Source organism: Electrona antarctica (assembly GCF_951216825.1).
Source record: "Electrona antarctica genome assembly, chromosome: 21".
Classification (NCBI taxonomy): Eukaryota; Metazoa; Chordata; class Actinopteri; order Myctophiformes; family Myctophidae; genus Electrona; species Electrona antarctica.
The window spans coordinates 15,473,637-15,495,630 of record NC_136802.1 but is presented as its reverse complement, the minus strand read 5'-3'; the positions used below and the strand labels follow the sequence as shown (position 1 = coordinate 15,495,630).

Sequence of the window (21,994 nt, the reverse complement as noted above, 5' to 3'; positions counted from 1 at the left end):
CAACCTGCACATCGGGAGCAATTAGGGGTTCAGAGTCTCAAGGACACTTTGACACCAACTCTGGGGGAGCCCGGGTTCGAACCAGGAACTCTGCGGTTCCCATCCGGTCCCTCTACCCCCCCCTCAGAAAACTCTCCTCCCATCACAGTCCATTTATTGTATAGCATCAGACTTGATGATGGAACGGAGGAGCGAGTCCCAACATGTCCAGACTCAGGTCTCCTGTTCTGACAGTCCATATGCCTGTGCCTCCACCTTCCTCCGTCAACACATGAAGAGGAGCCACAAGGACCTCTACTGCCAAACGCTGAGCAACGAACAGATGCCCTCGGCAGCCTGTCAGCCAATCAACAGCCCCGTAGCCAGCCAGAGACAAGGAGACACGGATGGACCGAAACATGACAGTCGTCAACAGTTTACCAAGAATGTAGCTCAGGCGGGAGACATAAAGACAGGTCGGATTAGTTACATAGGAAAGAAAATCCACATCTGCAAACAGTGTGACAAGAGTTTCAGTCAGTTAGGTCATCTGCAGTCTCACCTGCGTATCCACACTGGAGAAAAACCATACAGCTGCAAACAGTGTGACAAGAGTTTCAGTCAGTTAGGTCATCTGCAGTCTCACCTGCGTATCCACACTGGAGAAAAACCATACCGCTGCAAACAGTGTGACAAGAGTTTCAGTCATTTAGGTCATCTGCAGTCTCACCTGCGTATCCACACTGGAGAAAAACCATACAGCTGCAAACAGTGTGACAAGAGTTTCACAGAGTTAGGTGCTCTAAAGAGTCACCTCCGTATCCACACTGGAGAAAAACCATACCGCTGCAAACAGTGTGACAAGAGTTTCACAGAGTTAGGTGCTCTAAAGAGTCACCTCCGTATCCACACTGGAGAAAAACCATACCGCTGCAAACAGTGTGACAAGAGTTTCAGTCGGTTAGATCATCTGCAGTCTCACCTGCGTATCCACACTGGAGAAAAACCATACCACTGCAAACAGTGTGACAAGAGTTTCAGTCAGTCAGGTCATCTTCAGTCTCACCTGCATATCCACACTGGAGAAAAACTATACCACTGCAAACAGTGTGACAAGAGTTTCAGTCGGTTAGATCATCTGCAGTCTCACCTGCATATCCACACTGGAGAAAAACCATACCACTGAAAACAGTGTGACAAGAGTTTCAGTCGTATAGATAGTCTAAAGAACCACCTGCGTATCCACACTGGAGAAAAACCATACCGCTGCAAACAGTGTGACAAGAGTTTCAACGATTTAGGTAGTCTAAAGAAACACCTGCGTAAGCATACTGGAGAAAAACCATACCACTGCAAACAGTGTGACAAGAGTTTCAGTCGTTTAGAACTTTAGATAGTCTGAAGAGCCACCAGCGTATTCACACTGGAGTTAAACCATACCACTGTAAACAATGTGACAAGGGTTTCAGTTTGTTAGCTTATCTAAGGATTCACCTCCATATTCACAGTGGAGAAAAACCATACCACCGCAAACAGTGTGACAAGAGTTTCATTTGCTTAAGTTATCTGCAGTCTCACCTGCATATCCACACTGGAGAAAAGCCATACCACTGCAAACAGTGTGACAAGAGTTTCAGTCAGTTAAGTAATCTAAAGACACACCTGCGTAAGCATACTGGAGAAAAACCATACCACTGTAAACAATGTGACAAGGGTTTCAGTTTGTTAGCTTATCTAAGGACTCACCTCCGTATTCACACGGAGAAAAACCATACCGCAGAGTTTCAGTCAGTTAGGTACTCCAGTAAGGCCTGTACCCTAGCCCTTTTTTTAGGACTCGAACTTCGGCAGGAATTTTCGAGCGAACATCCGAACCATTCATTTCTAATTAATTTAAAAAAAAATCACACCCGTGTGAACTGAGTGGTGTAAGGTATTATATAGCCTGATCAGCTGTGTTCTGACGTAATGTCTGACGTAATGAAATCAGCATCAATCAATCAGCATCAACCATGCTCATTTTTTTTGCACAGACAGACAAACAAAGCCAGTTGTAGGAGTGGTTTACACCACTCAAAAATGAGCATGGTTGCTATTGGTCACCCAGTTCACCCGGTGTGATTTCAGCTTTGTTAGTTTACGTGTCTGTTCGTACCAAAAAATGAGCATGGTTGCTATCGTCACCCAGTTCACCCGGGTGTGATTTCATTACGTCAGACATTACGTCAGACCACAGCTGATCAGGCTATATAATACCTTACACCACTCAGTTCACACGGGTGTGATTTTTTATTAACATTAACATTTCGGTCTTTCGACCTTCCTCAGGCATGATTCAGAATAGGCTGACATGTCACTAAATACATTTCATAGGTATAGACAACCAATCAGAAACGCATGTAATCATCTTGTGCTATATTTTGCACACATGCAGCATTCACTGTCTATCTAGGGCAAGGACACTGTCTGTTGATAGATTATCTGATTGAACTAAAGCGAAGTCTCGACCTTCAGCTGCCCCCGAGTCTTTACTCAATACATTCCGTGAAGGTCACTTAAAACTACTTTTTCTGGCAAAGTAATCCAATCCCCACACAAATAGGTCTTATTTTCCATTCCAACGCCTGAGTGGGTCGGTCAATAAAAGTGTCATCTCCAACAGTTCAGACAAAGAACCATCTAAAAGTCCATCATCTGTCCTGACCCTTTATCCATAATGTATACATTATGGATAATTAGTATGGACTTAGACTGTCTCAATTGCTCATTTTTGTTAAAACCAGTGGTGGAAAAAGTACTCAAAAGTTTTTCTTCCACAATTCAAAATGTACTTGAGTGAATGTACAAAAGTATTGGCATCAAAATGTACTTAAAGTACCAAAAGTAGAAAGTACTCACTATGCAGAATGTGCCATTTCAAGTTTTCAAATGTAGGCTATACAAATATTTTGAAAATAGCACATCTACAAGCTCACAATGCGCCGCATCGTAAGCTTGTACTTAGTTACTTTACACCACTGCATATTGTCGTACAGTATGGTTCCCCTAGGCTACATATACTTACATTTTCAACAACTCCCACACATACAGTCGGGGGAAGGTACATTTTCAACAACTCCCACACATACAGTCGCGGAAGGTACATTTTCAACAACTCTCACACATACAGTCGCGGAAGGTACATTTTCAAAACGCCTGTCATATAAGGGCAACAGAGCTGCCATTGTTAATGACCCCCTTGTGCCGTGTATTGTCTAAGAGTTATGGTACTTTCTCCAGGTAATAAAGCCATCCATCAACGTGAAAAGGTCCCAGTCAAATGATGAGGGTAATAAAGGGAGGGGAAAAAAAGCGGCTGGCCTTTTTCTCCGAGTACAGAGAAGCTAATTAAAGGTGTCTTGATGAGCGGTCATTTCCACGATGGCTGGAGACATAACCTTATATAATGTCAAATATGTTATGCTACACAGTGAGACTATTATTCTGAGCAGTGGTGTGTGTGTGTGTGTGTGTGTGTGTGTGTGTGTGTGCGTGTGTGCGTGTGTGCGTGTGTGCGTGTGTGCGTGTGTGCGTGCGTGCGTGCGGATAAGCAGTGGTGGACTAAGTATTCAACTGCAGTACTAGAGTAAAGGCACTCCTGCATTATTGTAAAATTATTGTTAAATCTTGGCTGGTTGCGCTTTGCGATAAGTCAGAGTGTGTGTCACTCCCGAGCCGTCAGGCTGTGAGAGCTGGCTGATGTTTCTCTCTCTGAAAATAAATGGACCTGTTCAACATCTCCTATATCTGCCGGCCCGCTTCTCAGAACTTCTTCTGCACCATTTTAGCCTAGAATCTCTCAGAGCCATTTGTACCGGGAGAACTCTTTAAAAAACACACGCACGCAAATACACGCACAGTCAGAGACAAGACCATCTCCTCCACAGAAGCAACTCAAGGTATTCGGTTTGTAAGAGGCTTAAAGATGTGTAGGCAGTAAACTTGGCAGGAGTAAAGTGCAGCATGACGGAGAGGAGATAAGAGCTAGCTGTGGGTTGTTTCTGAGAGGCTAGCTGCTGCATGCACCTGTGTACTGATAGCGCACACGCACGCACACACACACACACACACACACACACACACACACACACACACACACACACACACACACACACACACACACACACACACACACACACACACACACACACACACACACGTCAGGACCATTGGACACACTTCATCGGCTATAGAACCTCCACTGCATCATGAGGCACAGTGGAGGTTGTGTATTTCCAGACATTTAACCACTCAAACCGTCAATACTTAGTAAACTTGACCTTTCACTCTGCACTTTGTCTGCTCTTTTCCCCCCTCTACACCCCTCTAAACCTCTTTGCCGAAAATAGCCGAAAACAAGTGCTAGGGTAGTTAGTGGTTAATGTAAAACAAGCCCAAATAAATCAATTAATTACCAGCTGCATTATTATTATTTGCGGGGGTTCGCTATATATCTGTGTCAGTTTCAGTGCAGTAGTTTAGGTAGGAACCAAAATCCTCTAAGGCGGAACTATTGTGTTCTGAGTTGTTTGTTTCCGCCCGGACATATTTGCTGGACTACAGTACTAGAGGACTACCAGAGTAATCTAGTAAGAGAGTGGTGACACGCTGTGATCTCGCCGCAAAGCGGGTACCTATGGGCGATAGTTCCAAACATTTCTCCTATGGCTGGAACTATTCCATTGAGATAGAATGAGCACTTCCGCGTTCCATTGTTACAATGCGAGTCAACGGGAGTGTCATTACTCTCTTACTAGATTACTCTGAGGACTACTGGACTATCTTGCACATGATCGATTAGACTCGGCTTGCTATTGCATAGCAGCTGGTAAAAAAAAGAATTGCACTTGTGTGAAGTGTCTTATCATCATACATCACATTCCGTGCTCAGCCAATCAAATCATCACAAATGTCATTCTGGCCAATCAAAATCGCTATGGGGTGATCAGCCAATCATCAGCCAATGTTTGTGTTCACACAAACGGACAAAGCAGGTCATTGGGGCATTGGATTATCCTATATCTCTAGGTGGTCCTCAGACGAGCCTTCCATCGTCACTTCCAGTCATCCCGGTTCGCCATACATCCGGCCAGCTCATTGGTGCTTTGTGCTACTGCGTCTTTCATCCACATGAATTATGGGGTTAGTATGGGACGTCCTCGTGACCGGTGCCCATGTGTTGGTTCCCACAGCACCAGTTTGCTGGCTGGCAGCTCCTGGTGTCTTTGGCAGTGTCTTGCAAGTCTCATTCTCCTATCACACAAATATTTGGCGCCCCCTGCCTTATAACGAGACCCTTATAGGGGTGTCGGACCCATTGTTGAAGACCCCTGAGGGTTGAATTAATGCAGGCACTCCCACAAAATATATTGAGATGATCTGATACGGAATAATGTGCTGTTATGATAGAAATGTTAGCCCAGCAGGCTTTGGCCTATACAAAAAAACAAGAAAAAAAACATGACGTGGTGTAGTTTTTGTTAATGCTCTCTTAATTTTCAGCACAACGTCCCCCTGCTCTTGGAAACAACGGCACAACATTCACACTCTTGTCACAACACATTTCCGAGCTATAACCTTCAATAATTAATTCATATAAAGCTTTCTCCCGCTGATTAATTAATTTTTGTCACTTTTATTTTTCGGGGCTGTTTGAGAGCACTCCATCATGAGACGTTTTGTCCCACACTGATGGTTTCAGACACAATAACAGCTTTTGTCTGGGAATTGTGAAGTGAACAAGGCCGTATATGAGTGCTGGCAGTGCATGGCAGCTGCAGATATTGACATAATAATTGTCACTGTTGGACAGAATCCTCTTATAGCCTATCTAAATGCTTTGTGTTTTTCCGTAAATTAATACCCTACGCAATCGCACTACAGCGTCACACGAAAGCATCAGAAGCAGCAAATCGACAAGCTCAAATCACGACGCAAAGCGTAGGCGAGTACCAGTTTTGTACATATGAGGTTTCCACCTGACAGAGACCATATTGCAGGTCTCTACTCTGGGTTCAATACTGCCGTACTTTCCGCTCGTAGACAGACTGTATTAGCCCATTCTGGGCGGGAACCCCTTTGGTGTTTTATGCTATACTTTAGCTATTGGAAAATAGCAGATCTACAAGCTCATAGCGCGCCACCGAGTGGCGCGCTACGAGCTTGTAGGTCTGCTATTTTTGAAAAATCGAAGAACGACTGACATAGAAACATAGCTTTTTCAGAAAACTGTCAGGATGTAGAAGACATTTTTAGAATCTGATCTCAGGACAAAATGGGTTAAGAGGATTCTCATCAACAAGTCTGAATGGAGGCAAGCCACAGGGGAAGAGAGGGATGGTTTCTATGAGCGCAGGAAGAAAATGAAGTCGACAGAACTCCATGGTGGTAAAAAGGACTCGAGTTCAACTCAACCCAGTTTTTGAACCTTTGTCCCATATATAAGGAAAAAGACGGTACAAAAGAAAATAACTTCTCAAGTGGAAGGGCCCTGAGAATGAATGAACCGGGGCTGGACAAGTGCGACTGGATGAGAGCCCCGACCGGCACACAGCCCATCATCCAAGGTTCAACCAAGTGCAACCAAATCACACTTCTGTTCTGTCTACCAGTTGTTCGTGTCTGCCAACATTATAGATCTGCTCGGTGGAACTTCACACATTATACACCGTCTCCCAACCCTCTGTTTTTCTTCCGTCTCTTCCTGGTGACAAGAATAGCAACGAAGCTCGCACAAAAACACATTTCATCTGATTCTTCACAGTAGCTGCAATCTGGGCGCCCATTGGCAAAATAAAGGAAAATATGTGCCCTCTTTTACACTAGTAGTTGATGTGACAATAAAGGTGAATCTGATTCTGATTCATTAGACTTAAAATGCTAATTTGATTTTCCTTCCTTCCTTCCTATAAATATATAGACATATTCAAGGATGTATGCCAATCTTCACAATCTTTAAAAAATATATTCGGCTCAATACGGGTGGATACATTTTAATAAAATAATCCATTTTGATTGAAGAAAACTGAGAATTGCTCTGTCGAGGAGATGGTCTTGTCAAAAGCAAAATCATCAGATCTACAAGCCCTTTGGGAGAAAATCGCCAATCTATTTTCGTCCTTTACTTTTGTTTTTTCTTGCTGTTTTGTTGAGGTATAAATTAGCCAGGGCGTAAGAGCCTAAGACACATGCTAGAGTGATGGATGTATTCGTACTGACAGTTCTCGCTCGCAACACGATAGAGTCGAACCACAAGTGGTGTGTCGAGACGCAGAGATTAAACAGTTAGTCCATAATACGCGCATAAGAACGTCATCTCACACTAGTCTAGACCTATACTGTACTGTATGTTTACTACTTCCAGAGCATTTTATAACATTTGACAGCTGAAAAGAGGCCATGTTGATATCTTCCCACTGGTCCCACTAGGGACTAGCACTAAATGCACACATGCGGTCCTCTAGCTTTCTAAAATAGATTTGTTTAGAGGGTAGGAAAAGATAAACACTAATACTGTATCTGTCAACAAAGGCAAATGATCCCAACGCTTAATTGGTTTCCTGGGAGGATTGCGGTTGCTCGAGAAATATTGGCCATTTTGTTTATCTTATACTAATGGCAATTAAGAAACTGGTGCATATCCAGTGCTTAGATATTATTCCATGGCTCCCTGTGTGTCAAAGAATCAATTTCAAAACATGACTATGTTGGTCTGTAGGGCATTGCGGTTGGTCTGTAGGCCATTTTGTGGTTCCACTCATAAATAGGTCATTCATTTTGAAAAGTCTTGTTTTAATATTGAATTATATGATATACTATATTGAATAAATACCCTTTGTTTTGCTCAGAATAATTGATATATTTTTGAGCGGTGCCTAACCGTTCCATTACGTAGCAATGTACAGTATGTATGTATGTCCCTGCATGTGTACAGTATGTCCGAGGACGGAAAGCTGCAACACGGTAACTCTGTCATTTCTCGACCGTTTCGGACGCGGGGCGGCTACAGGAGATGCATGGTACAGTTGCACCGCTCACTTCAATAAACCAGCTCAGTGGCCTTGTGGTTAGAGTGTCCGCCCTGAAACTGGGAGGTCGGGGGTTCGATCCCCGGCCGGGTCATACCAAAGACTGTAAAAATGGGACCCAATGCCTCCCTGCTTGACACTCAGCATAAAAGGGTTGGATTGGGGGTCAAATCTACTAATCAAATGATTCCCGAGCGCGGCGCACGCTGCGGCTCACCGCTCCAAGAGATGGGTCAAATGCGGAGAACAAATTTCACTGCGGTAACATGTGACAAAAATTGTATGACTTTGACTTTGACTTCACACAGGTGTGATTTTTAAATCTCTATGGGAAAAATGAATGGGCTTTGGAAACCGAAATGAATATTGTGCAGTCCACGTAGGGAATGAGACTATAGTAGGCCTATATCAGGGTCTTGTTCACGAGTGAGGGGAGGAAAGAGAAGGAGTTCAGCCAGAGAATCGGAACAGCAGGGGCGGTACTGCAGTCGCTGTATCGCACTGTTGTCAATGACATTAAAAAAATGACATTTTTATTACCCTAAACTGCACTGTAATTGTCTTATTTTTCTTTCTTTTCCCCCACTTTTTTATTGCGCAAAAAGCAAATCTACCAGCTCACAATGTGTGACACAGCTGGTAGATCTGCTATTATATTTCGCCATCTTTGTGTGACACTGTTGAATAACATGACCCATAAAATATTGAAAAGGTCATGGCTAGACCTCATTTTTGGCATATCTGTATGTCTGAGATACAGGCAGCACGCACGCACGCGCGCACACACGCACGCCATTCGCCCCAAACTGTGAACAAGATGTCTAAGGACATCCTGTTCCCTTGAGGAAATGTTGTGACATTTGACACAAAAAAAAAAGAACATGTCCACTTGGACTCAAAAGGAGTCACTGTGACTGCGCACAACACATTCAATTCCCTTGAATTAATGTTCCTCGAGTCTGGAAATTCAATTTAGTTTTAGTCATATTTTATTTTAATGATCTGAAAAAGTCTTAGTTTTAGTCTAGTTTTAGTCGACTAAATATCAGAAGATTTTAGTCTACTAAATGCACAGTTTATTTTGTCGACAAAAAATATATATATTTTGGCGGGCCTTGATGGCGTCGTTAAAATAGAGCTTGCGACGCGTTGTAAGCTTGTAGATCTGCAACACCCGAGTGCAATCAAACATCAAACGACTTATCTTTTAGTTCTCTACTGCATCTTTTCTCCACTATAGTCTCTCCTTATCATTTTAGGCTAGTTCAAATTTCTTGACAAAATTGTCAATTTATTTATTATAGGTCCTACAACATGAAATTTCAACTTTAAAAAAGAAAGAAAAAAAGATTGTGTGTGTGTGTGTGTGTGTGTGTGTGTGTGTGTGTGTGTGTGTGTGTGTGTGTGTGTGCGTGTGCGCACGTCTTTCTTCTGTCACACCAGTGTTTACACCAGTGGTTTATTTATTGTGCATTTGAGCCTGCACGGACCACCCTTTGATGAGATTTAGAATATATGCTTTGTTGTGGTAATTTCCGTTGTACACTGTTCAATGACAAACTAATATCATCCATCCGTGTCACTCATCATAGTACTACTGATATTCAAGCTATAGACCGTGAGCCAGGGGGGTTGGTCGGTACCATCGGGCCGACTATAATGCTCATAGTGATTTTTGTGAAGGTATACATGTCTAGAGTTAGAAAACATGTGATAACATTGCACCAGTGGTAGCCTTATGAGTGCTATCATGCATTTCATTTTATAATACTAGGCGAAAATTACATGGGTCAATATAAATATGAAGAACATAGTAATACACCCCTCCCCAATTTTTCCAATTAGTTCTGGTACCTCTAGGCATGCTTAAGAATATACTGAAAATCTAGGAACATACTGTATATATTCTTTCCGGAATAGCCATGGCTGCCAGGAGCTTAAAATGGCTATATAAAACTAATACTAATTAATCATTATTTGTGGTTTTAGGGCTAAAGGAATGTGGCTGAATCAGTGAAAGTGAATTTACCATCAGGTAATTATGCTACATACTAATTCCTACACGGGTTGTGTCTATAACGTTTACTGAGGTTAAGGTTAGGGTTAGGGTTAGGTATAGTTTTCTTGAGGTTAAGTTTCTGGTTTAGGTATAGTTTTACTGAGGTTAAGGTTAGGGTTAGGCTGTCAATCACAGCGACTGGCCAATCACAGCGCGTCGACTGCACAACCCGTGTAGGCTTTGGTATGTCGCGGTAGGTAATTATGTATGGCCAAATCCAAGATGGTGTCCATACCAGGGGTGAAAGTGGCTTTCATTTCTTACAGGAGCTCCCAGAAATTTCATTCTGCGATGAGACCCGGACGCGCCGCAAAGCGGCGCGGCCAAAAAAAAATTCAAAGTGGGGTTCAAAGTTTGAACCCCCAAAAATTTGTGCCAATAAAATTTTTTGGGGGTTCAAACCCCACAGTACCCCTAAAATGCATAGAAAACTGCTTTTTTTATACTGTGCCAATAACATTTGGGGTTCAAACCCCACAGTACCCCTGAAATGCATAGAAAACTGCAGTTATACTGTGCTATAAAATTCCTGATATAATATCAGGAATTTCATATTATTATTATTATTATTATTATTATTATTATTATTATTATTATTATTATTATTATTATTATTATTATTATTATTATTACCTGTGCTTGGTGCTGGTCCTGCTCATAGAGTATACTGCTGCCACTTCTGCCTCCTCCTCCCCACCTGTCTCACTCTCTGTGTCATGCAACTGTATGGTCTTGGTTGTTTTTCTAACTTTGTCTTTAATGACATTATCTTCTTCAACTCTTTCCTTTCTCTTAAAGAGCTGAGCTAATGTTGGTTGCATTGCCATTTTGCATATATATATTTTTAGCGCATTCTTCTACTGACTTTTTAGTTTACTTCTCAAAACAGTTGCCGCCGGCATTTCATTATTAGTTTCCTGTTTTTTTGTTTTTGTTTTTTATGAACCAATCAGAACTAAGTATTGCGTTGTGCCAACCAGAAACATGGTTTGAACGTTGGTGGATTCGTCGTAGTAGAGAGCCCGCCTTCTATATCCGGTCATTTGCACGTATACCTTAGGCAGACAAACGTCCGTTTCCGTATCCGCTCCGGATTTCCAACCTGCAAAGTGAACTGGTACTGTCTGCACGGCACTACAGCACGGCGCTGCTGCGAGCGAAACAAAGGGAGAAACCAAACTCTTCTCCTCCAGTCCGTGGCGTGCGGTGGAGGATTAATAAAATAACAACGGATCATTACGCTGGCTGACACAAACACACTGTTACAATTCAGAAGCACTTTTTATTAAGAAACCCCGATTCTGACGTTAGTAGATTATGTTTTGATTGTTTTCCTCTTGGACATGCGTTTTGGCAGGTTATTTAATATAGTATTTTGATAGTGATGTGTCTTTTCCTCAGGGTTCTGTGGAGATTTTTCTAAGTTGCTCGTTGAGAATGAATATGGAGATCCAGGCAGGCACATAATCCTTATTTCCATTTATTGGTCAGCATCAGTTACAGACAGGTTACAGATATCATCGTTCCATCATATTGAGGCCTGCATCTCATGCAGGGCCCCCCTTGTCTCTCTCTCTCTCTGTCTCTCTCTCACACTCTTCTACTGATCCCCTACCTGTCTTATACAGTCTTAACATGTGGGTGTCACCCTGTTCCTGCGTGTGTGTGTGTGTGTGTGTGTGTGTGTGTTGTTGACCCTCAAGGCTTAGTCAACAAGCTACCACAGAGTCAGCAATCAGTCACCACAGGGGTCTTTCTGTTGAACGCATTCCTTGGGTGGTAAAAGTCACTGAGCCTACTATATATGACAGGAAGAACTCACAGCTGTTATTTAAGATAGCTGACTATCCCAAAGTGTCCCTGCGCCATCTTTAGTGACTGGCTATCCCAGATGGGACTCAATGTGACCTCCTATAAGCCAAAGTATTATGTGTACAATTATGACATATGTTGAGATGCATAAGCTATCAAAATATACATCAGACCCCCCTTCTGGGGAATTAAATATTCCCCAGACATAATTCATATTTTATAAATGACCAAAATTAATTTTCCAAAAAAATGTTCACTTTTTTCTTTTTTCTCAAAATGTTCAAATTCCCCAAACGGTCTCCCTTCGTAGGTAATTACCCTCTTCCCAAACGGTCTCCCTTCGTAGGTAATTACCCTCTTCCCCCCTGGATAATGAGAAGGTAAAACACAGTCAGGTTGACACAAAACTCAAAACAAAATGAACAAAATCAATCTGTTAGACAATGACCCCATCAGTCCGAAGCTGTTTGTTGTCACACCCAGATAAAATAAATTCAAGTGAACTGTTCCTAGGCTAATTACTATACTATTTTTAATTTGTTCCCCAACATTAGATAGGCTGATTCCTGTACCTGTATAGACATCAATATTTGTTTGGAAGTGGATTCCAATATCGACTTAATAAGAAATAATATAATATTCCCTTCTCCCCCCCTTCTTAGTTAGTGAGCAACTTTCATGGAATAATGGATGAATGGCCCTGCAGAAACCATCCATCCGACACTCGGAAAGTTGCACACAAACTAAGAGCTAACATGTAATACTCATGGTGAGTTCCAACCTGTATCAATATTATATGTGACTATTAACATAGTAACATTATACTGACTCCATCAGTTCAACATTGTCTGCAATATATTACTCGATAACCTAAAGCCTACGGGTTACTTCATCCTGTTTTAGTACTTGGTAATGTTCAGTACTTTGGACTGTTCCACCCATATAAACAAGCACACAGAGGCGACCCCTGTGAACCCTGCCTCCCCAGGCAGACGAGTCAATTTAGTGCATGTGTATACAGGTTCCAATACCAACTCACTCACATCTTCTGACGTTAACTCATTATCCTAATGTAGGCCTATTTTAACTAACAATCAAACAACATTTGTATTACTAACTAGAATATAATTCCCATTCCTTAATTGGACTTCACTGTGATACTTAAGGAAGTTATCTAAAATGAACTCATATTATTACCATCAACTATTATTTTCAAACAACTATTTTAACTATCTATATTGTACCAAATTAGAACCGAACCAGCATGGGGCTTGTTCCGTTGTACCTCTTGTATGACAGACCCGAAACTGAACCATATTTAAAACAGAAATTAAACTCCTTATTTAACTGAAATCCTATTTAGACTAAATCAAATTCCTATATTGATTACATACAAATACCTGTAAATGAAAAGTTAACACTCATAGCATGACTAAATGGTTAATCATAAAAACAAACATCCCTAAAACAGTACTATTTCAGTACCTTGTTATATCTATTTTGACCTGCCAGCACAGAATACAACAAAACACAAACATTAGAACAACATTTTCCAACATTAATCACAATTCAGATGAACCGCGATTTTTTTTTCTTCATGACGCAAATTGTTCAAACGTTCAACGCGCTAGGGAAATGGTTCCCACAATTCTTTTTTCGCCTATAGAATAAAAACGCTTGGAACATCCTTCTTGATTCTCAGAGCTAGCACAGCTCTCTGATCTGTAGGTTCGAAGCAGACAGTTTTGTCACCATATGCTCCAGCACCAATGAACCACATGAGCTTAACTGCAGTCGGCAGTAGGACTCAGTAGAACTCACTTTGAGCATCACAAGGCTCTTAGTAGACAGCTTATTGCTTAGTCATGTCAATCATGACAGCAAAAGCATTGAAACGCTCCTGTAGCAGGAACGCTCCTGTATACGAACATTGGAACGGTCTGGCTTGGACCTCTCCTCCCTAGCGAACACAGGTCTGTGAAAGTCACCTGCTGTTGATTTCCGACGGTAGAAGCTGAGTTAGGAGCTCCTCTGTCGCTGTTCTCGTAGTGTTGTGTAGACAGCTGCCGCAGACACACCCCCCTGGACTCTCTGCCCTCGGGATGACCTCCTGTTGGCTGTTCAGATGTCACCGTTGACATCATCTAGACCTGGTGGTCTCTCCGTGATCCTTTTGGTGCAGTCAGATGTCACTTTCGACACCTTCAGGAATCCATAGATGGACTCCTCTCCTTCCGCACCTATTAAAGGAAGAAATACAGGCTCCCACTACAAATATCCCCAATCATTCATTAGGATATTGTTGACACTACAAGCTACTGGTCACTAAGATGACCTCTCTGGCATTAATCTCATTCTCTTTGCTAACCTCCCTAGTTCTGGCATGGCAAAGGAATGTAATAACCATGGTGTTGAGAGATTACAATGAGACTATTAAATGAGAGCCATAATAGTGTCACTGAACTAACTAAATTCACTGATGTCAAGACAGTCACCAAACGTATTGATGGACAGGTGTTTTGAGCTGGGGGGCTTGCTTTCTTTAACCCTGAAAGGTTCAACCGTGGGTCTAGATCCCCCGGTTAAAACTTCCACTCCTGGAGATATGGGTCAAATCCCCCTCAGTATGCTACCAGCAAGTCTTGTGCTCAGAACACAGGGTGGCGAATTCCTGTGATCACCGTTATGTAGTAAGGCTGTCAGCCGTCGCCTCCATTAGCCTACACACAAACAGACACTTTTGACTAAAACCAATACTTAAAATTCCCACCATAATACACCCTTACAAATGTAGTCCTTAATTGCGACCTACTTGTTGACATCAGACTCCAAAAGCAGACTTTCTTCCCATCTTTTTCTCTAAATAGCACCCCCAATAAACAGCTCACAGCGGGTCAAACAGAGGTAGGAGGTAAAGACAGGACAGGACAGGAGGTCCACAGGAGGTCCCTAAAGCCCTCTCCCTGTTATCTGAAACTAAACAAGGTATTTATTTTAGGGTGAGAAGGAAATTGCTCTCTCCCCCCTCTTTCCCCTAAAGCACATTCCGTCAGAGCATGCTAAAATTGTCATTGCAATTCCTCACACGTAGCTCTGTATGTATTTACTCATTTAACTATCACTTTTAGAATGGCTCCTACTAGCAATATTTCACCGGACTTAGCTAGAACCTTTTTGAAGTAAGTCTAGTATGAAGTACAGTCAATCATTCATTCACTCACACATACATTATTCTCAATCAATTATCGTGATTTCATTCACACCACACTCTCAGGCTCGTGTGACTTTCTCATTGAAACCCCTGGCTGGTGTCTACCCCAAACTCAAGCTTCATATGGCCTGGCAAACATACTGTACGTTTCTTCTGACACCTGTGACAGGTGTACCAAGCCATAAATCCACCACCAAAATAAAGAAGATCATAGTAGACACGTCTACTATTGCTATGCCTTTTCAATGAGAAGTTCCCTTGCCTGTAGCCTACACTCTCATACAGAGTTGATTCAAAATACTACCACAGTGTAGTAGTATTATTTTCCAACCCTTCAAACATAACTCACCTAACTCACTCACTTCACACAGTCGAACAGAGAGGGGAGAGGGACCCCCCTCGTCTCACTCACTCATGCACTCAATCAGGCGGTGTCCCCTTTCACACACACATTTCAATAGAGAGGGGCGTGTCAAGTCAACTGTCAAAAGAAGAGCATGGCACTTCTCCTTTAGCTGTCCTTCTCATCCACGAGGTCCGGTCAACTTGACTTCCCTCAAAGTTTCCCATTGTGGTTTCTGATCACATTGTCCAGAAAAATGACCATATATCCCACATTTATGGCAAACACCTCTCATCCTCCAGCTTTCCGGGCTGTGACGTGTCTGTGGCTGTACTGCCCCCTGATAGGGTCGCACAGGTGGCTGACATCCCCATTGTTGCCATCTCTGCTGTGTCGGGTTCTCCCACTGCTGCCTCTCCCACTGCGTCCTCTGTTGTGGCCCCACGAAACCAGGAGTCTCTCGTACTCTCCATGGCAGAAGTGGTTGTGGAGGTTCCCACTGCAAAACAGCCGTGCAAAAACGCTGCAAGTGCGTCACATCGCCACACCTATAACAGCCTGTGTAATAACGTGATCCACTCGGCTTGGGATTATGTGGATGAAACTGTTCGGGCTGAGTCTTGTCAACCCTGGGTGCACTGGGTGGGTCAGGAGCCGCCTGGGGCTCAACCCCAGCTGTCACGACAGCCGCTTGTATGAGCTGTTGTGCGCCCTCCAACTGGGTCTTGGTCAGCAGTCGAACCATTTCTGTGTGACTTTGTTCCTGCTCATCTGCCTCCTTGCGAGCAAGTCCAACGCAGTGTACAATGTGATCCGCGTACAGAGCAAGGGGCAATTTCGCCAGGCCAACCACTGTCTGCAGATTGGCCCTGACCTTCTCAGGAAGACCTTGTTCAATTTTTGAGTGGACCATAGACCATTCAAGATCATTACGCTCAGGGTCCTTTCCTGTGGCATCCATCCATTCCTGGCACACGCGGGCAACATATTTACGTGGTGGTTCGGAGACCCCCAGCGGAGATATCGTAATCGTATCCGGATGCACTTCAGTGGGGTACAAGTCTCTCAGCGCACGCCATAGTGCTCCTCTGTGACTCAAGAAAAGGTCTGCGTCTCCAGCCGTATCAGAGTACTGTTGGAGCCCCGCCTGGGCCAGAATCTCATCCATGCCGTGTATGCCAATCAAAGATGCCCATAATTTCTTCAGATCTCCCATAGCTAGCTCTGTCCCAGTCAAAAGGTCCTCAAACTTCAATATCCAGCGGTGCGCACCATCCCGCAAAAGGGGAAGTTGACGCACAATGTCAGTCATGTCGACGGACGCCCATGGCTTGTATTCCATATGTCTGCCCTTCCCCAGCATCGGGAGCATCCTGGGGCAGTTATCATCAATGTCAGGTGTGGGCCTCTTTGATCTGCATGGGCATTTGTTCAAGGCCCCCCTGGAGTCTTTCACACGTCTCCGGCTTGAACGTGTGCGAGTGCCGGAATGGCTCTCACAATCACTGCTGTCCTGTTCAAAATCCTCATCACTTTTGTTGACGTACTTCCTCTTACTCCCACTCTGCCTGTCGTGACTCGGTAACACACGTTTCTCCGTGCGTCCAGCAGCTCTGTCACGGCAGTGTTTGCTCTCCAGCTCTTTCAACGCATCAGAATGGTCATTGTACAATCGAACCAAGTCTTTTTCTTGAGCAGCCAATCCAGCCAAACGCTCCGCCAGGTACGTAGTAGCGGCTGAATCCTCAATATTCTCCCGAAAACTCTTCTCCGCCTCAGAAATCTGCCCATGAAGAACAGTGAGACTATCGCCAAGAGAGTTCAGCATCATGACAGCGTCCCCCCTCACTTCCTCCTGTGACAGGTTGCTGCCGCTCATGGCCGGATTGGGGCTTGCTGTCCTTCTGTAGATGTCATCACCTCCATGTAAACTGTGGCTGTGTGCAGCCTTGTCACTGAGATCACCGATCAACTGTTTCTCCCTCACTGAAAGTCCATTCAACTGCGTCTCAATCATACGCAGAAAATGTCTGTGTGCCCTCGTCGACACAGTCAATTCACTGATCAAGTCCCTTTTCAGGCGCCGGACCGATCCCAGCTCCTCTTTAATACAGTCTGCTTGTAGCCCAGGTTTTGACTGCTCAGATGTTCTCACGTCCCTGTTGTCCACCTCAGTCTGTGCTGAGTTGTTGCTGTGACCCTCAGTGTCAATGCACTGGTTGTCTGTGCTGCAATCAGCGGAAATCTTCTCATCGGGCAGTACTGACACAGGAGACAATGGTACGGACAATTTCCTGCTCATCTCCTCACTGTCAATATGACTCGTTCTCAGCTGTCGACCTATTTTTACTTGAATCTGATGCCATTTATCTGAAATTCTGGGAATATTCTTAGATGAGAATTTGTTTTCCATAATGTGCACTGGAGTGGCAGCCATAACTACTAAATTGTAGATGATCTCACTCACTGTCATAAATTCTGGGTGATACACTCTGTACTCTGACTGCAGTCTCCTCTCACCTCACACAGACACGCATACTCATTTGCATACTAGCCCCAAAGAATGAGTAGATAGTCTACAAACTCATGTAAAAACATGTAATACTTTCCCTCTCACACCATCCGCACAGGAAAATGTAACATAAAGGAATGAGAAAACTACTGACAGTGACAAAGAAATATAGAAATGCCTCTATATTTTTTTTTTTAGACTAGCAAGTCAAATCACTGACTGAGGGAAGAGATTGACCCCCCTGCATGCACTCCTGCACACAGGCCTCAAATGCACTCAATCGCTCCCTCATTCACATCTAAGCAACTGTTTTGTCCCAGAATCAAATTACCCCTGCAGGCTATATTTTTTGACTAAAATAAAAAACCTGTATGCTTAACCATCCAAATTAACCTATCTAATTTTACAAAGGATAAATGAAATATCCTAAATGTGATCATTTACAATGAGAAATGTATTCTCAATTACCTCCTAAATTTAGCTTGGACCCCCAAATTAAAGCCAATTTAACCTGAATTAAATCCCCATTTTAATATCTATATTACTCCCCCCTCAGAAACATGTTCCACATGCTTCAGAGATACCCAAAAGAAAAAATAATACTATAGGCCAACCCAAATAATAACACCCAAGCCTAAAGCATAAAATCCTCCCCCGCACCGTCGCAAAGACAAAGCAAAAGGCCTCTCCAGCATGCGGCATTCAACCCCAACTCACAAAGACGTTCTAGCACACACATGTACGCACAATCATACCACATAAGCTACACTACCATCTAACTCTTAAACCCTGTCAACACCCTAACAGAAGCAGACTCCAAGTACCTAATCACTAACCTAACCAATAACCTGCCTAACACAGCGTCCAGATGTACACTATGGCCCTAACACGTACGCTCAACACAAGAATCACAAACCCATTCCATCATCCTAACTTCAGTCCTGGGTTCCATCCAAAGTCACGTTAAAAGCAACAAAAAATCCACAGATACGCAGGTCCGTCTTGCGTGGCGTAGAAAATCCCCAGACTTTTCCTCACCAACCACCCTCCAACGTCTGGCGCCATTTATGATGTGTCTTTTCCTCAGGGTTCTGTGGAGATTTTTCTAAGTTGCTCGTTGAGAATGAATATGGAGATCCAGGCAGGCACATAATCCTTATTTCCATTTATTGGTCAGCATCAGTTACAGACAGGTTACAGATATCATCGTTCCATCATATTGAGGCCTGCATCTCATGCAGGGCCCCCCTTGTCTCTCTCTCTCTCTGTCTCTCTCTCACACTCTTCTACTGATCCCCTACCTGTCTTATACAGTCTTAACATGTGGGTGTCACCCTGTTCCTGCGTGTGTGTGTGTGTGTGTGTGTGTGTGTGTTGTTGACCCTCAAGGCTTAGTCAACAAGCTACCACAGAGTCAGCAATCAGTCACCACAGGGGTCTTTCTGTTGAACGCATTCCTTGGGTGGTAAAAGTCACTGAGCCTACTATATATGACAGGAAGAACTCACAGCTGTTATTTAAGATAGCTGACTATCCCAAAGTGTCCCTGCGCCATCTTTAGTGACTGGCTATCCCAGATGGGACTCAATGTGACCTCCTATAAGCCAAAGTATTATGTGTACAATTATGACATATGTTGAGATGCATAAGCTATCAAAATATACATCAATAGCTCCGGTGAGCTCCGGCCGGTCATGTTTTACCGGGTCGGAGCTCCGGACCGTCCCGGCCCACTTTCACCCCTGGTCCATACCAAACCAAAAGTGATGTTCTATTGTTGAATAGAGGAAAGAAGCACTGCCGTGGTCCTTGTAATGATGATGATGATGGATACTGCCTACTGATGAGGCAGGCATCATTATGTCCCTGATGCAGGGTGTGATACGCATCCTCAGTGAATAAACTGATGTGCTTGTCTTGTTGGTGTATTGGGGTGTATCGGGTGGACCTACAGTATAAAGTACAGAGCATTAGAATGAGGACAGTCCTGTGCAACCTCATATCCATGTGCAAAGGCAAGATCAGAGCACAAGACACTTTGCTGGCAGGGAACTACCCTGATTTGCTGGGTGAGTTGGGTGTCACATGTAACAATCTGTTGTCCTGTTGTACCACGTGTTGAGGGCTCATATACAAGTGGAATGTGGCAGACCACCAAGCTCAACTTGAAAGTAAATTCGGCTGATGTCACACAATTTGGATGGTAGATCCACATTTTACTAAGGGTGATCTGACACCTGATGAGATGTTCAAGCTACAAGCTGAGAAGTGCATGTTGATAAAGAGGATATACTTTTGACGATGAGGTAGACCAGGATTTGGGTAAGATTATGCTGTCAGGAGGGCTAGAGCCAGGAGGATGTGGTGGGTTGATTTTATGATCCTGCTTATGAGTTGAAGCTTACAGATATTGAATATAGTTGCAAAAGATCAATATTATCATAGTGTGTTAAACTATTATTACAAATACCAGTTCTTGTGATGTTTTTGACCATTTTTTTAAGTGAATCAAGAACGATCATCAAGTTGTTCTCCCATAGGTCAAATTTAGCCTTGACCTGACCTTTAACATGTGAGATTGCCCTGAGTAATCAGTACAGCACACATACTGGGCTAGTTGCCTAATCACGCAATGTCCTTCGCCCCCTTGGCGACACGTGCAAGCTAGCGAAATTCTAGTTCTATAGACAAATTCAAAAACGGGTCTCATGGTCGCAGCTTACGTATTTCCTGTAGGCGGACTCGACGTAGCTGCGGGGTTTAAACCCTCACCAGGCGCATCTCTTCTACTACAGTGAGCGGTAGAGTGACTGATGTTAGTTTGCCTCAAACGTTACTCTTTTACCTGCTTTTTACTAACACTAACATTACAAAGATGCCCAGAACATCGAGATGAACCTGTGTAGTTTATGGCTGCTCCAACAGTAGTGGCAACATTCCAAAAAAAAAAGAAACGGAATGTCAAAATATCCACCACGGTGGCTGAGACCAGAGCCATTGAGTAATGGTTGAGACGAAGCAGTGAAAGGTCCTGAAACATACATAACGTCAGTCTTACCCAATCTTTCTGTTTTATGAACACAAGGCTGCTGTACTTTATACCTCATACTAAGCATTTAAAGTATGCATTACTTACACTGTATACTTGCACTATATTTAGTTTATTGAATTTCATAAAACATTTCCTTAGAATTTATGTTAGGGAACCTTTGTGCTACATCTTTCATGAAAACAGTAGCACGTCTCATGTAGTCACTATGTTGTCTCTCCTGTAATAGATAACATTTCTATGCTAATTTTAACAACTTTTCAGAGAAATATATAGTCTGAGCTGTATCCCAACCATTCTTCAAAGATAAATGATCAATAATAAGAGAGAACCATCAGTTTGAAGTAGAATGCTTCATTCGGATTTTGATAATTGTGTTTTGGCATGTGGTTATAAACGGAGTGATAACACACAGAAAGCTACCACCACTGCAATGCTACTGTATCACATATGTCCTAGCACTAGGAATGTATACCTTCCCAAAAATCACTATGAGAATTAGTCAGCTCATTGGTACCGATGACCCCAGATTTGGGGTCCTGGCTCACGGCCTACTAGTTTGCTGTGGCAATAATGTGATTTGTTTATATCCCCCCCCCCCCCCCCCCCCCCCTCTCTCTCTCTGACAGCTGTCCTCCAGGTGTCCATATCTTTGAACAAAGTGGAGTTGAGTGTCGGAGAGTCGAAGTTCTTCATCTGCACTGGTAAGACAGCATGCTCTCTCTCTCTCTCTCTCTTGATGTATATTTTGATAGCTTCTCTCTCTCTCTCTCTCTCTCTCTCTCTCTTTCTCAATTTCAATTCAATTCAAATGCGCTTTATTGGCATGAGAAAACGTACGTTTTTATTGCCAAAGCAGAAGTGGAACAAGACAATCAAAATAAAACAATGTTTTACAAATGAATAGGAATTAAATAAAGGTGTAAACAGAGCTGTGTTACATTAACACTTTGGGTAAAAAGA

The 21,994-nt window shown here is 43.2% G+C and overlaps 1 protein-coding gene across 2 annotated transcripts in view; it reads left to right on the top strand.

Moving 5' to 3' along the window:
• The window catches only part of LOC306914457 (neural cell adhesion molecule 2-like), a 454,732-nt gene that overhangs the window by 324,173 nt on the left and 108,565 nt on the right, over positions 1 to 21,994 (top strand). For both annotated transcript variants that reach the window (XM_079491483.1, XM_079491484.1), the window contains exon 2: positions 21,661 to 21,735. In XM_079491483.1, the coding sequence (XP_079347609.1) occupies positions 21,661 to 21,735 (75 nt within the window). The remainder of the gene's footprint in view (positions 1 to 21,660; positions 21,736 to 21,994) is intronic.